We start from the raw sequence: 14,541 nt of genomic DNA on the forward strand, positions 1-14,541 counted from the left end.
CACTAGGCCACGTCTCAGGGGACCCTTTATTGGCTATGAGCTGAGGCACAAGTATGGCAGCAGCTTGTTTTGTTTTATTATTTGAGACAGGGTTTCATTGTAGTTCTGGCTGTCCTGGAACTTGCTCTGCAGACCAGGCTGGCCTCAAACTCACAGAGATCCTCTTGCCTCTGCCTCCCAAGCACTGGGATTAAAGGCATGTGCCACCACTGCCCAGCTTAGCAGCTTTTCAACTTGCAGTTTTGTTTCCTTAGTATATGTGGTGGTTTGAATAAGGATGGCCCCATATATCTGAATGTTTAGTCACCAGGGAGTGACACTATTTAAAAGGATTAAGAGGTGTGGCCATTTTGGAGGAAGTGTGAGTAGATAACCAGGAGTGGCAGTGATAGGGTGGGCTCTGAGATGTCAAAAGTCCATGCCAGGTGCAGTCTGTCTATCTCGTCTCTCTGCGTGGTTCCCCTCCCTCTCCCCGACCTCTGCCTGTGAATCTAGATGTACCTCTCCACTACTTTTCCAGAACCATGACTGCTTCCACTGTGATAATAACGGACTAAACTTCTGCAACTGTAAGCAAGAGCGCCCAGTTGAATGCTTTCTTTTATAAGTTCTGCCTTGGTCATGGTGTCTCTTACCGAAACAGAACAGTGACTAGGACAGAAGTTGGTACCGGGGAGAAGGGTATTGCTCTAACAGGCCTGACCATGCATGCTTGTTGGCAGAATGTAGGCTTTTAGGCCTTGGCTTAGGAAACAGCTGAACACTAAGTGGAATGGGCCGTACTAGTATTAGCGAGGAAGACAGAGGTGCTGAGAGCAGTGTAGAGTATGCTGGCCTAGCCCAAGAGGTCTCAGAGAAGAATATTAGTAAGTAACCTGGAGGCTACTCTTGTGATATCTTGGCAAAGAGTGTGGCTGCTTTCTCCCCTTGTTGGAAAAAAAAAGTCTGTCAGAGACTAACCTGAGGATCAATAGCATTGGTAGAGGAGATTTCAAGGCCATCTAGTATTGACTCAGTCCTGTGGTTATTAGTGATCATTCTTTTTTTTTTTTTTTTCTTTTTTTTTTTCAGGGCTGAGGACCGAACCCAGGACCTTGCGCTTCCTAGGCAAGCGCTCTACCACTGAGCCAAATCCCCAACCCCTAGTGATCATTCTTATGCATATTGATAATGAGAAGGAGCAAGCTAAACAAGGAAAAAATTTAAATGTATGGCTTGAGGAGAAAAGGAGCACCAAGAAGTGTAATGGAGCTACATTCACCACACAAAGAGATAAAAGTTTAAACCAAGTCAGACAGCAGTGGTGCATGCCTTTGATCCTGGTGCCTAGGAGGCAGAGGCAGGCAGAGCTCTGTGAGTTCAAAGCCAGCCTAGACTACAGAGTAAATTCCAGGACTTCCAAGACTACACAAAGAAACCCGGTTGTGGGTAGGCAGAAGGAAAAGAAGACTGATGCTAAATGGAATAGAGAGTGGTGACCTCAGCTCAGTTCCCAACTTGTGAAAAGTAATTCAGAAACACTTAAGAAGTGAAGGAAACCATCGAAACAGAAAGATGATGAAAAGTGTTTGATTAAGGGAACCACGCTTTGACCATGTGATTCAGGCTTTAGAGTCAAGGACACAAAAACGGGGTTGTGGAATCTCCCTCTGCAGCTAAGGAAGAGTTCTGAGGCCAGGTGTGTATCAGGGTGTCCTCCCACGGAGGCCTAGAGAGGCCATAACATGAAGTTGTATAGGTGAAGCTTGGATCATGGTGGAGACCTCTAAGATGTTAGAGATGCCAGTCTGTTAAGATTTGGTCTTTTGCTTGTATTGTAATGCTAAATACTAGCCCCAAGGCCTGATTGCCTCTATGGACGAGAGAGTCTGAATGTAGACAAGTGATGCTATGTAAACTTGCCCCCCAAGTTATCCCTGATTCGTGAATAATGCTTAAAGATGTAGGGGAATATTCCCCCAATTAATTGATTGGCTAATAAAGACAAGAAGCCAATCTCTGGGACAAAATGAGGAGGAGGGCCTCCATGTCCAAGAGAGGCAGAGAGGACTCGGGAGGAGAAGAAGAGAGTGAGAGGATGCAAGATATAGAACTGGCAGACCCTGTGGCAACCTCCACCACCAGAAGATGTCCGACATAGAATAGTTGATGAGTTTAGGATGATAGACTCACACCCAACGGCTGTGTCATCTCTTGATTTTAAACTTAGATTGTCTCGTATTTTCCATTCCTGGCAGGAGGGGAAGAACGAAGGAGGGAAAAAAACATAGCCAGAGCAGAATTAAATCAGGTTTTGGAACGGGAAGATTGGACCGAGAACCAGGGGAGAGGAAACCACAGCAGAGCACAGGAGCACAGGCTGGCGAGAGCCTTGCCCACAGCTGACCATGTGGACCAAGAGAGCTAGGATAGAAAGCTAGCTTGGGAGCGGTTCTTGACTGGAGCAGCTTGGCGGAAGGCTAGCCACAGGAACCAGGGCAAGACCACTTAAAGCCAGCCAGCCACTGGGGTGGACAAGACCACCGATGCAGGTGCCGAGTTGGCAATTGCGTGAACTTTTTTTTAAAATTACACACTACAAAAGATTACAGTTGGGCAGACGGGAGATGGGGGGAGGGGTCCTTAGGTTCCCAGGCTTGGGGTCTGAGGAGATCACGAGGAGCGGGAAGAAAGAGAATAAAGAAGAAGCTGCCACGAGGTAAGAATCCTAAAGTGATGCCAATTAGAGTTAAGAGCCCAGAGGAAACATGGCAAATTATATGATGGGATTACTGGCTGGGAAATAGACATAATAGCATACAGTATAGATATCTGCCCAGTTCTTATACTGATTAAGGCTTATTATAAATATAAAGGGTGTGTGTGTCTTTAATCTGGGAACTAAGTGGTCAAAGGCAGGGAAGAAACCCTGGGTTAGGATTAAATATTCAACAACAAGAATATGGGGTACCTGCCTAGGAGAGCTACAGACTAGGTGTGGACCCAGCCCAAGAAACAGAAGAATGGTGCAGTCAACAATGCTGAAAGCTGGAGACAGGAAGAGTGTTCTGGGGTCACACGTGCGAATGCAGAGTTTGGAGTTTACCCGACTGCTTTAGTCCAGTATTCCTCACCATGCTCCCTGCCCACCCTTTCGGAGTGATGATGTCTAATCTGTCTCATTGTGTGTTGAAGGCATGAGATCTGCTTTTTGATGTTACCAGGGTAACAGTTAATATACTGCCATGAGTTTCAAAAGAGATTTCAAACTTTGCACTTTTAAAGAGTGTAAAAGCTGAAACATCTATGGGGACTTTTAAAATTGGACTGAATACATTTTACATTATAATATGGCCACAAGCCTATAGGGGACTGGGAGTAGAATGTGGTATTTTGAATAATGGCCCCAGAGGCCCATATATTTGAATACTTAATCACTAGGGAGTGGTCCTATTAGTAACTATTAACAAGATTAGGAAATGTGGGCTTGTTGAAGGAAGTGTGTCACTGGGGGCGGGCTTTAAGGGTTCCCAGTCTGTGGCAGGCAAGGCCCGTCCCTCTCTGGGGATGTAGCTCCTGCACCATATCTGCCCCACTGTGATGATGAAAGAAAGAGTAAAGCTCGGAGACTGGGAGCTAACCCAGGATTAAATGCTTCCTTCACGTGCTGCCTTGGTCATGGTGTCTCTTCACAGCCACAGACCATGACTAAGACACATGCCTAAACCACTCATGCCTGTATATTATCTAAAGGACACACGTACCTCAAAACGCCAATATTCAAACCGACCTAATGCCTAACTGATTTCAGAGTAACACCCAACTTCACTGCTGCCAGCTCATATTAACTCACACAAGACCTTCCTGGATGAACACAGAATTACAGCCACCCTGGTGTACCTCTGAAAAGATACACACTGAGGAAAATGAAGTTCAAAACGGACAGCACGAATGCAGACATGGATAAGTTAGCAAGCTCCAGGAATAGGACTTCCATTTTCTCCAATCAGACCTCGGCAGTTCACAGCATCCTGACTCTTGTAGAATACATTTTCTGAAACTAAAGGAGAGATCACAGTCGTGCCATTGACCAGGAGCAAAGCAGTGCGATTGCCTTCCTTCCCTGGTAGTTTGGAAGGCTCTCAACGAGACCACAGTATCCTTCAGATCAGCCAACAGTCTGCTGCACTTCATTCTCTTTCCTTAAAGAACAGCGGAACTACCCTTTACCCTGTCTGCACAATGACTGCAAAGTAAGGCTCAGATGAGGAAGACAGGGGAATCATTCTCTGTACTATGTAAGGACCATGGCAAAACTGTATTCTAAGTGAAAACTTCTTCAATGCTTCATCACCCTGTCCCCAAAACTTACAATAGTGGAGTTGGGCGTGTCAGAAACTGAGACAACTCATTTAAAAGTGAATAGGTACACAAAGAAAAAAGGCAGACACTACCAGGAGATAGCTAGGCACAACAAGAACCTAATGTTTTTACAGAAAGCACCCATAAAGAAGCCAGAGAACTAGAAGAACATATCATAGGCATAACAAGAGAGAATGGCTTAGCATAGGGTAGAGAATACTGCACACAGCCATCAAACCCATGATGCCTCAAAAGGATCCCTCCTGGATGGGAGACAAAGTGCAGACAGAGAAAGGAGGCAAAAAGCAGGCAGGGATAAGCGGAGGAGAAGCTCCTCCTCCGAGCCTTGGAGAAGATTCCAGGTTCAGGTCCTCTTGGACAGAGCACTCCTCTCATCTACCTTCTCCTCCACCTCAGAACCTGCCACTGAGTCAGGCTTGTCTCTCTACCAGAACCTCATAGCCCACTCTCAACTCCTCACCCTTGATCAACCTTGATCAGTCACACAGCCCCACAGACTTACATCTACGCTCGATAACCTACAACAACCATAGCCAATAGAATTAAACCCTAGTCATGGTGTGTCTCAAATACAGCTTCTTCTGTTGACTTTTTCAATATTTTTGTATGGATGTGGCATGTGGGTGTGGGTATGGGTGTGTGTTTGTGAGATATGTGTGTGTGATGTCTTGTGTGTGTGTTTTTTGTGTGTTTGTGTGGTATGTTGTATGTGTGTTTATATATGCATGCATATATGCATACGAGTGCCCATAGAGGCCAGAAAACTGCACTGGGTCCTCAGAAGCTCTCTAGGCCCTTGTGAGCTGCCCCTATGAAAGCCAGGTACAAAATGGTTCTCTGAAAAAGCAGCCTGTCCTCCTAACCACTGAGCCATCTCTCCAGCACCTGGTTAACTTGTAAACTAAAAAGATAGTCTTAGCTCTTGTCAATGGAGAATGAAGTCTCTTAACAAACACCTAAATTACTACACACACAAGAAAGTAATTAGCTAGCCTCTTACATCATACCATTAAAGAAGTTAATTCAAAATTAATCAATGACCTATAGATAAGAGCTAAACCATGATATTCTCAGAAGAAAACAAAGAGAGTGGATTTGTGATACCAAAAGCATAAACAACAACATGAATCTGTATGTACTGAGCTTCATAAAAAAAAAAATCTATATATCAAAAAAAGCCAGTCGATGATGGCACATGGCTTTGATCCCAGCACTCAGAATCAGAAGGGCAGGTCTATCTCTACGTTCAAGATCAGCCTGGAGTCTACTGAGCGAATTTCAGGACAGCCAGGGCTACGCAAAGAAATGCAGTCTTTAAAAAAAACAAACAAGAAAGTAAGAAAGTAAAACCTACTGAAGATCAGAAAGTATCTGCAAGTGGTATATGATAGGAATAAATATTAAAAATACAAAAAACATATAAAGACCTAAGCTCAATCCCTAGCAAAATATGCATACATATGAATGTCTATGTAAATTTATACACATAAATAATTTCTATAACTCAAGATAAATAATTAAATTTAAAAATGAATGCCAGGGGCTAAAGGAAGTTTCAGCGATTAATAGGGACAGTGGCTGCTTTTCCAGAGGACACAGGTTTACCTCTCCAAGCCCCACGTACATATCTGGTGCTCACACATACAGGCAAGCTAAACACCTACAGAAATAAAACATGAGTGAATGAATAAGTAAATAAATGAATAAAATTTAAAAACAAAAAGTCTACAATCCCAGAACTCTGGAAATAGAAGCAGAAGAGCCAGAGGTTCAGAGTCCCCCCAAATGCGTGCTGAGTTACATCCTAATAAACGCAAAGAGACAACACAAAGGCACCAAGGCTAAGAAAAAGGGGATGGAAATTACGGCTCAAGCAGCACAGTTTCTGTCTAGGGTAACAAAGGTTTGGAAAGAGTAGTAATGTTTGCAAGCACTGTGAATGTACTGAGTGCGACGGAGGGAGGGAGGTGCACCTAATGACACTGAGCAAGAACGCACCAGGTGCAGGAGAGGCTGAGGCAGAGGGGTCTCGGTCACGGCCAGCATGGACAACACTGCAAGGCTCGGCTTCAAAATTAAACATGCAGAAGTGGTTGGAACCAGGTCTGGGGTCAAATGCCTATGACCCTAGCACTTGCAAAGTAGGAACAGGAGGATCAAGAGTTCAGGGTCAACCTCAGCTACAAAGTAGTTTAAAAAGACAAGACTGTGCTTGTTCTGCGTCTGCACTGCTCTTCAGATCGGGTATATGCTAGAACCCAAAGAAAACAGGAACATAAAGCCTAAGAGCACACCCATTTTTCATCTGCACTGGCATGTATGTTAACTGTGATTCAATGCTTCAAAACAACCCCAATACTCCCAAATGAACAGAGGTGGAAATACTTCACAGGCATAAAAACTAGCAAACTTAAAGGAGAAATTGTTCTTTATCATTCTCAGGAAAAGGGGTCACACCCAAACATCAAAGTTATTCAACAGCTTACCTCAAATTTAAACCACTCCGAGTTCCACTGAGGATTGAGTGACTTGAGGTACACATCAGTCTTAAAGGTTGTATTACCAAACTTTACCTAAAAAAAAAAAAAGAAGAAGAAGAAGAAACTATTCAAATATATACATCAAAAATAAGAATAAATGCTAGGCTGGGAGTGGTGGCACATGCCTTTAATTCTAGCACTGAGAAGAGAGGTCAGATCTCTAAATTCAAAGCCAGTCTGGTCTGCATAGCAAGAGACTACCTAAAAAAAGGGATTCGGTGGTGGTGGGATGGGGCAATGGGTGCTAGGCTAATAAATGTTAGTGGCAGCTAAGTGAGGATTAAAAAAATGAAGAGAAAAAGACAATTATCCTAAAAAAAGGAAGAAGGATTGATCTGCCCAGGTAAGTGAGTAGGATACAAGGCACAGAGATCCACCTTCTGGTCTACCTGAGCAGCTCCATAGGGAACAGAAAACATACATCATTACATCAGCACTGAGGGAGCATTCGGTATGTCCACTTGAAGGAGAACAGCTACAACAAAATCAGATGGTAAAGAGGATACCATCTCCTCACCTAAGCAATCAAGATAAATAAGAAACTGAGAAAGACATTTGCCAAATAAAGAACTAAGTTCCCAATTTGTCACAATTAGCCAGGACAGGTAGCACATGCCTATAACCACAGTACTTACAAGGATGAGGCAGGAGGCTTGCCAAGAGTTTGAGGCCAGCCTGTCTTACAGAGTAAATTCCAGCCCCCCCCCCCAAAAAAAATAAAGAAAAGAAGAAAGGAAGAAAGAACGTGTGCGCGAGCAGTCATAATGATTTTCACCTCTAGGTCTGCCACCATTACCAATAGTACAGAACACAAAGACAAGGCTACTTTAAGAGTCGGCAACGTTCAAGGAAAGAAATTAATTCTAAACAAAATCAAACATATTAATAATAAATTTCTTTAAAAACAGCATCTTGAACCTACAATCTTACAGAATACCAAATATGAACCTAAAATTTCTTCAACAAAGGTGGTTACAGGTGTTAGTACAACAAGCTATCAAATGAAATTAACATGTTTTAAAAAAGAAAAAAACCTAACAAACAAACATAAATTTTACAAGTTGACATTCTCTATAACCACTACTGTCCTAAAATAACTGACTAATACTACCTTACAAAGCACAAGTTCTAACGACTGGCATCTCAATATACCACTAAGGAAATGCTTAAAGGAGCATTCAACACTCGGAAGCGGACTTTGTCACTCTTATTTACAGCTATGAAACTTAAACTTAAGTAACGAAATACACTTTAAAAGCATAAATAGTTCATCTGACAATCTTTAACACTGGTTAAAAACATTCAAGTGTTTTTAACTAATGGAAGCATTTAAAAACTATGTGTATAAGACACAGTTAGGCTGGAGAGATGGCTCATCAGTTAAAAATACTGACTGCTCTTCCAGAGGTCCTGAGTTCAATTCCCAGCAACCACCTGGATGCTATGACCATCTATAAAGGAATCCCATGCCCTCTACTGGCATGTAGGTGCACTCCTGCATTTTAAAAAGTTAATAAATTAAAAATTAAAATGTTTTAAAAAATACAACCCATGGCTTTTGCTTGTGGCTTGGACTGCAGGGGCAGCTGCTCCTCACAACTTTAAGGGTATCTTCAGCTTTTGTTTTCTGCTCACCACGGTAGATGGAAGCCTGATCCAAACAGGACACCATGGCCATCAAGGAACAGAAGTTCTTCTAAGTAGTTCAGATACACTGTTGTTTAATTTACCTAAAACTGCTGTATTTGAGGTAAAATGTTTGTTAGAATTACAAAACCACTCAAATACCAAATATATTGAATTGCTCTGACTCATGGCAAAGAGAGCTCACAATGTTTTAATTTTAAGTTCATAGCTCTCTTTTTTCCATAACAGTAGTGAATGAAATGGGCACAGGAAAGAAACCAAAATAGCCACTCAGGGAGGAAAAGGGCAAAGTTTATTCCAAACCGCCAAGGCTGTCTGTCTGTCTGCCTGTCTCTAGGGAAGCAGAGAGAAGCAATGCAGAAAACATTTCCAGGGCTTTAAGGGACCTGGAAAAAGGGAAGTTTGTAAACTGGGGTACTTGTTGAATAGAGCTTGAAGGAATCTAGAAGTTGGCAAAGAACTTGCTATGGTAGACACCAGACATACGTCAATGGACAAGCCAGAGGTCGCTTTTGCCACAGATAAGAATACTTCCTTATAGCAGGTAGAAGCTATTCCCCAGCCCCTGGGCCGGCACGGTGCTGCTGCCGGCTTTTGTCTACATGTCACTTTGGGAAAGGGATTTCTTGGGACCAGACAAGTGGTTGTGCTGATAGTTTACCTTTTCTCTTTGTCAACTGTCAACTCAGTTCTAAAGGTCTACCATCCCCACATTTCAATAAACAAAATGGAAAAAAAAGTTAGATCACAGATGGCCGCTGTATGTGACCCTTCTACAGAAAACCAGTTTCTTCAATCTTGTTTACTTCATTACTCAGCAGTTAAATGAACATCTTACAACTTCCTTTAGAGCAGCAGGGATTTTAACTGAAAGTCCCACAGTGGAGTAGAGCATTTTTCTACTCAAGTTACTTAACCTTGTTCAAATCTGCTTTTTCCTCCAAAAAAAAAAAAAAAAAAAAAAAAGGTTTTCAGGACATTTCATGATTATGCATTACCCATGAAAACATCTGGTGTAATGGAAATATTGATTAAATATTTATTTTTCTCTCCTTGCTCCCTCAGACTCTTAAACAGAAAAGGACAGCACAGTTTAGCCAGTTTGTAGCATGAACATTACACTAATATGAAGATCTATTTATTAAGGATCCTTGTCTTATTCATCCTCGAGACTTTTGCAAAAGAATGTTTCGGTTTTGTCCGTATTGGCAACTAGGCCGGGGTCTTGCACATTTCACCACGGAGCGCCATCCTCTGCTCAAAAATAACCATCTTTATGACTTGGTCTTCACATAATAGACGAGAAACTCCCTCAGCCAATACAACTTGGACCAATACTTGATGGGTTAGTCAAGAAAATGTGGTTGGTCACAGACTCACCAAACGTTTAAGTGCAGTATGGAAAACGAGTTGCAGGTCTGAGTTCGTGAGTGTCTTCCTCAGAGCCCTGAGCTGCACATGTGCGCAGGGCTCACAAGCACCTGCACAGCCGCATGCGTACCTCTCTACCTCTCTGGGGCTGATGCTCGAGCCTCCTAGTGCACTCTGTCAGACAAGGACCTGGACAGCAGTCCGCAGCACGGGAGCACGCAGACCACTACAACTGCGGCTCAGTGGGTCACAGGAATTGGCTAAGAGGCTGCTCAACAGGCTCTCGGCCCAAGTTCAAGACTACTCAGCAGTCTGAACCCTAGGTTTTCACCACCAACTCTCCTTCTCATTACATCTGTTCTATCCCTGGCGTTGCCCTCGCCCAGGTCGTACTCTTGTGAAAAGACTTTTCCATCTCCCTGCAGACGTTTAATTACCCTCCAGAGACAGACAGTAGCCACGTCCTCACTCCCTCCAGGCATGACAGTGCTCACGAAAGCCTGTCACTGGCAAGGCTGGAGGGAGTGAAGGAGGTGGGCTTCTCATTAGGAGATGGAGGCCTAGGCTCCCTTAGCTCCCTTCGTCTACATCACAGCTTATCTCACTGTGATCCTTCATTAGCCTCTGTTTCCTGCTCTAATTTTCTCCTTCCTGCAGGATTATTCTTATTAGACAACATGTCCTAGAATCTTATTTCCCTAATTGCTAAAAGCTATGTGCACCATGTGCACCTCAAGGAGCACAGACTTCTCTCTGTGCACTAGCTACCTGCTCATGCCTCTTTCCCACTCAAGCATCCTAATTCTCTGCAAGCCCCTCAGTGAGACTTCACAAACGAGCTCGGTAACACTTTAGACTCACCCATCGTGCCATTTTCATGTTTTAATTTCTTCTCTCTCACTGCTATGTCAACACTTGAGGGTGGGGGCTGGAGAGATGGCTCAGTTCTTGCAGAGGACCCGGGTCTGACACCTAGGACTTAACAGCAGCTAACAACTGCCCTCAATTCCAGTTCCAGAGGATTCAGTGTTCTCTTCCAACCTCCCTGGACACCAGTCAAGCATGTGGTACACGCATATGCATTCAAGCAAAGCACTGTACACATCAAATAAAACAGATGACTTTTAAAAACTGAGGGCTTCCTTTTCTAGAAACTTCCTCTCCAACCTACATTCATTATTTTCCTTATTTTTCACATACCCATAACAGTTTCCTTCCTTTAGCCTCCTACTCAGATGACCTTTTTGAAACAGAGTCTCACTATGTAACTCGAGCTGGCACAGGTTCCCTACATAGACCAGGCTGGCCTCAAAGTCAGATCCACCTGGCTGTGCCTCTGGGGACTAAAGAAGTAAATCACCATACCCCATCTTCAAATGTCCTCTTCACATCAAGTTCTTTCAAGGACACATCCCAGTGCACTAACAAGTTACAGGACAGGGCCAGCCCCTAACTGAGTATTAGAAATTTCTTTTTTGTATGAGTTAACTGATTTATTTCCTTATGTATATATGTATGTTTGTGTGTGTCTGGCACCTATGAAGGTCAGAGGATTCTTTGGAAGTCAATTCTCTCCTTCCGCCGTACAATGTTGGGGACAGATCTCAGGTAGCCAGGCCTGGCATCATTACCTGCTGAGCCCTCTCACCAGCCTCACAGCACGTGTGAGTGTCCACCCCTGCTTTATAAGAAGACTCAGAAATACTAGGTGCCCTGCAATGCAAAATCCCCACACGCCTCATTTCCACCGTGTTACGGCTTCTGAATAGCCCAACAGTCACAGGAGAAGCCAGGCAAGGGGACACAAGTCTGTAATCCCAGCTCTTAGAGATCCAGAGAATTCAAAGCCAGCCTGGGCTACACAGCAAGACTTTGTCTCAAAGGAAATATACCTAGACTCTAAGGCAGTTTTATAGATCAAAGTTTTGTAATAAGGGGTGTGTGTGTGTGTGTGTGTGTGTGTGTGTGTGTGTGTGTGTTGTGTGTGCATGGATATCTACACACCACGAGCAATATCTAGTGTCTGGAGACAAGAGAAGGTGTCAGATTCCCTGGAACTGAAATTACATTGGTGAGTGACATATTGGTACTAGGAACTGAGCCAGGGTTCTCTGGAAAAATATTTAAGGCTCTTAACCACTGAGCAACCTCTCCAGCCTTGTAATAGGTTTTAATATCCTTATAACTTTCACAATCCACAGCTATTGCCAGGCATGATCGGATGGTTTGAGAGAAAATGTCCATAATAGGCTTCTATATTTGAAGGTTGGAACTGTTTGGGAAGGATTGGGAGCTAAGGTTTTGTTGTAAGAGTATGTCACTGGGTGTGACACCACTGTAGTTAGTCTCTCTCTGCCTCAGGTTTGTAGGTCAGATGGGAGATTTCAGCTACTTCTCCATTACCATCTTGGACTCACCCTCTGAAAGTGTAAGTCACAATAAACAATCTCTTCTATAAGTTGCCTTGGTCATGGTATATCATCACAGCAATAGGAAAGTAACTTAGACACACAGGCAGATATCTGTAATTCCTACCTTCATGACCGAAACAGGCCAGCCTCAAGTTTGAGGCGCAGGACTACACACTGACCGATTATCTACAACAACAACAGACGGACGGACTACAACCATGACATCAAACGAGCACTGCTTTGCTTGCTGCATGAGCTGCAGTCACTGAGCTTTGCTTGCTGCATGAGCTGCAGTCACTGAGCTTTGCTTGCTGCATGAGCTGCCAGTCGCTGAGCTTTGCTTGCAGCAGTGAGCTGCAGTCGCTGAGCTTTGCTTGCAGCAGTGAGCTGCAGTCGCTGAGCTTTGCTTGCTGCATGAGCTGCCAGTCACTGAGATTTGCTTGCTGCATGAGCTGCCAGTCACTGAGGTTTGCTTGCAGCAGTGAGCTGCTAGTTGCTGAGCTTTGGTTTCTGCTGTGCATTGTAATGCTAAATACTGGTCCCTAAAGCCTGGCTGCCCCAGGGATGAAGGAATCTGCATGTACAATATGACCTTGCTCCTTAATTTAAAACAACTGGTTAAATAAAGATGCCCACAGCCCAGAGATGGGCAGGAAATAGGCAGGGTTTGGTTCCCAGGCTTGGGGTCTGAGGAGAGACTACAAGGAGAATGTGGGGGAGAAAATGGTGGGGAGGAGAAGATGCCATGGGGTAAGAACCTTGACATGAGAGCTGGCCAGCTGCAGCCATGAACAGCCAGATGGAACTAGCAAAACATTTTGTGCGCTACTGGCAGGGAAGTAGACATGATAGCTCAGAGGGGAGACGTCTGCCCAGCTTTAAAGTGCTGCCCAAGCCTTATTATAAAGATAAAGGGTGTGTGTGTCTTTACCTGAGAACTGAATGATCAAAGGTGGGGTAAAAGGCCCCGATTTAGATTAAATATTTTCTACAACAGCTTGTTTTGGAAAACCAGATGGCCAATAGCAATGCAGAATCTGAAATGACAAAGCTCAAAACCATGCAACTGTCTTTCCATGTGAAATTCTTATCCCCAAGAGACATTCCCTAGTCCGTATAACCATCTACCTCACTATTAAATTATACTACATATACATTATCTCTCCTACCTACAGAGATTCTTGTCTTCATCACTATGCCCTTGGCATCTACTGCACTGTCTTATACCAGAGTTCAGTAACTAGCCAATGACTCAACCTGAGGAGTTCCCATTTTCTACTAATGAACAAGTACCTCAACACACACACACACACACACACACACACACACACACACACACACACACAAAACAAAACTGGTGTCCTATTTGAGCTCTGTGCCCATTTCATCAACAGTATAGATAAATTATATTTTCTATGCTTATGTCTCAAGATAGATTTCAAAATATGTGATACAGGGTCACACAGTGTGTGGTAAAGATCTTGCCACACAGCCTTACAACCTGAATTTGAACCCTGAAATTGACAGGAGAAAAATCAACTCTTAGAAATTATCCTCTGACCTCTATATTCACTCATGTTGTGGCATGCGTACAGCTGTGCACACACAAACACAGACAGACAGACACACGCGTGCGCGCGCACACACACACACACACACACACACACACACGCATCACAATACACTTACACAAAGATTACGTTAAAAAAGCAAAATATAGAGCCAAGTATGGTGGTGCACACATTTACTCCCAGCACTTGAGAAGCAGAGGCAAGAGTTTGAAGCCAGTGGTCTACACAGTGAGTTCCAGAACAGGCAAGCTACACAAAGAAATGATGTCTCAAGAAAAAAAGGAAAGAAGGTGGGGGGGAGAAGGGGGAGGGAGGGAGGGAAAGGAAAGAAAAAAATATGTTCTATTAAAGGGTTTTAATAGAATTGAAGCACTTTTAACCCAAGCTCAACCATAAAACATAATGATAGGGTAGTTGATCTCACAGGATTGAGCAAGTTGGCCCCACCTTAAACTCAAGGTGTTCTTTTAACATCATAGCCACAAATCCACTGCCTCTTTGATAAATGCTGTTAAAAGGCATCTCAAGTCTAACATGTCCAAGTAAAAAGTGAGTCTTTTCAGTCGATCCCTATCCTCCTGCAGTTCCAGAAAATGACCTGACTACTCCAGAAAGTTAGGGTTTCCCTTTAGTTCTCCT

The 14,541-nt window shown here is 43.6% G+C and overlaps 1 protein-coding gene across 39 annotated transcripts in view; it reads right to left on the reverse strand.

Moving 5' to 3' along the window:
* Window positions 1-14,541, reverse strand: part of C2cd5 (C2 calcium-dependent domain containing 5) — a 90,062-nt gene that overhangs the window by 68,526 nt on the left and 6,995 nt on the right. For all 39 annotated transcript variants that reach the window (XR_010065681.1, XM_006237639.5, XM_006237638.5 and 36 more), the window contains exon 3: window positions 6,849-6,935. Coding sequence is in view for 38 of the 39 variants with exons in the window: in XM_006237639.5 (XP_006237701.1) it covers window positions 6,849-6,935 (87 nt within the window). In the remaining variant the exon portion in view is untranslated. The remainder of the gene's footprint in view (window positions 1-6,848; window positions 6,936-14,541) is intronic.

The sequence above is a fragment of the Rattus norvegicus genome, chromosome 4 (genome assembly GCF_036323735.1).
Source record: "Rattus norvegicus strain BN/NHsdMcwi chromosome 4, GRCr8, whole genome shotgun sequence".
Taxonomy (NCBI): Eukaryota; Metazoa; Chordata; class Mammalia; order Rodentia; family Muridae; genus Rattus; species Rattus norvegicus.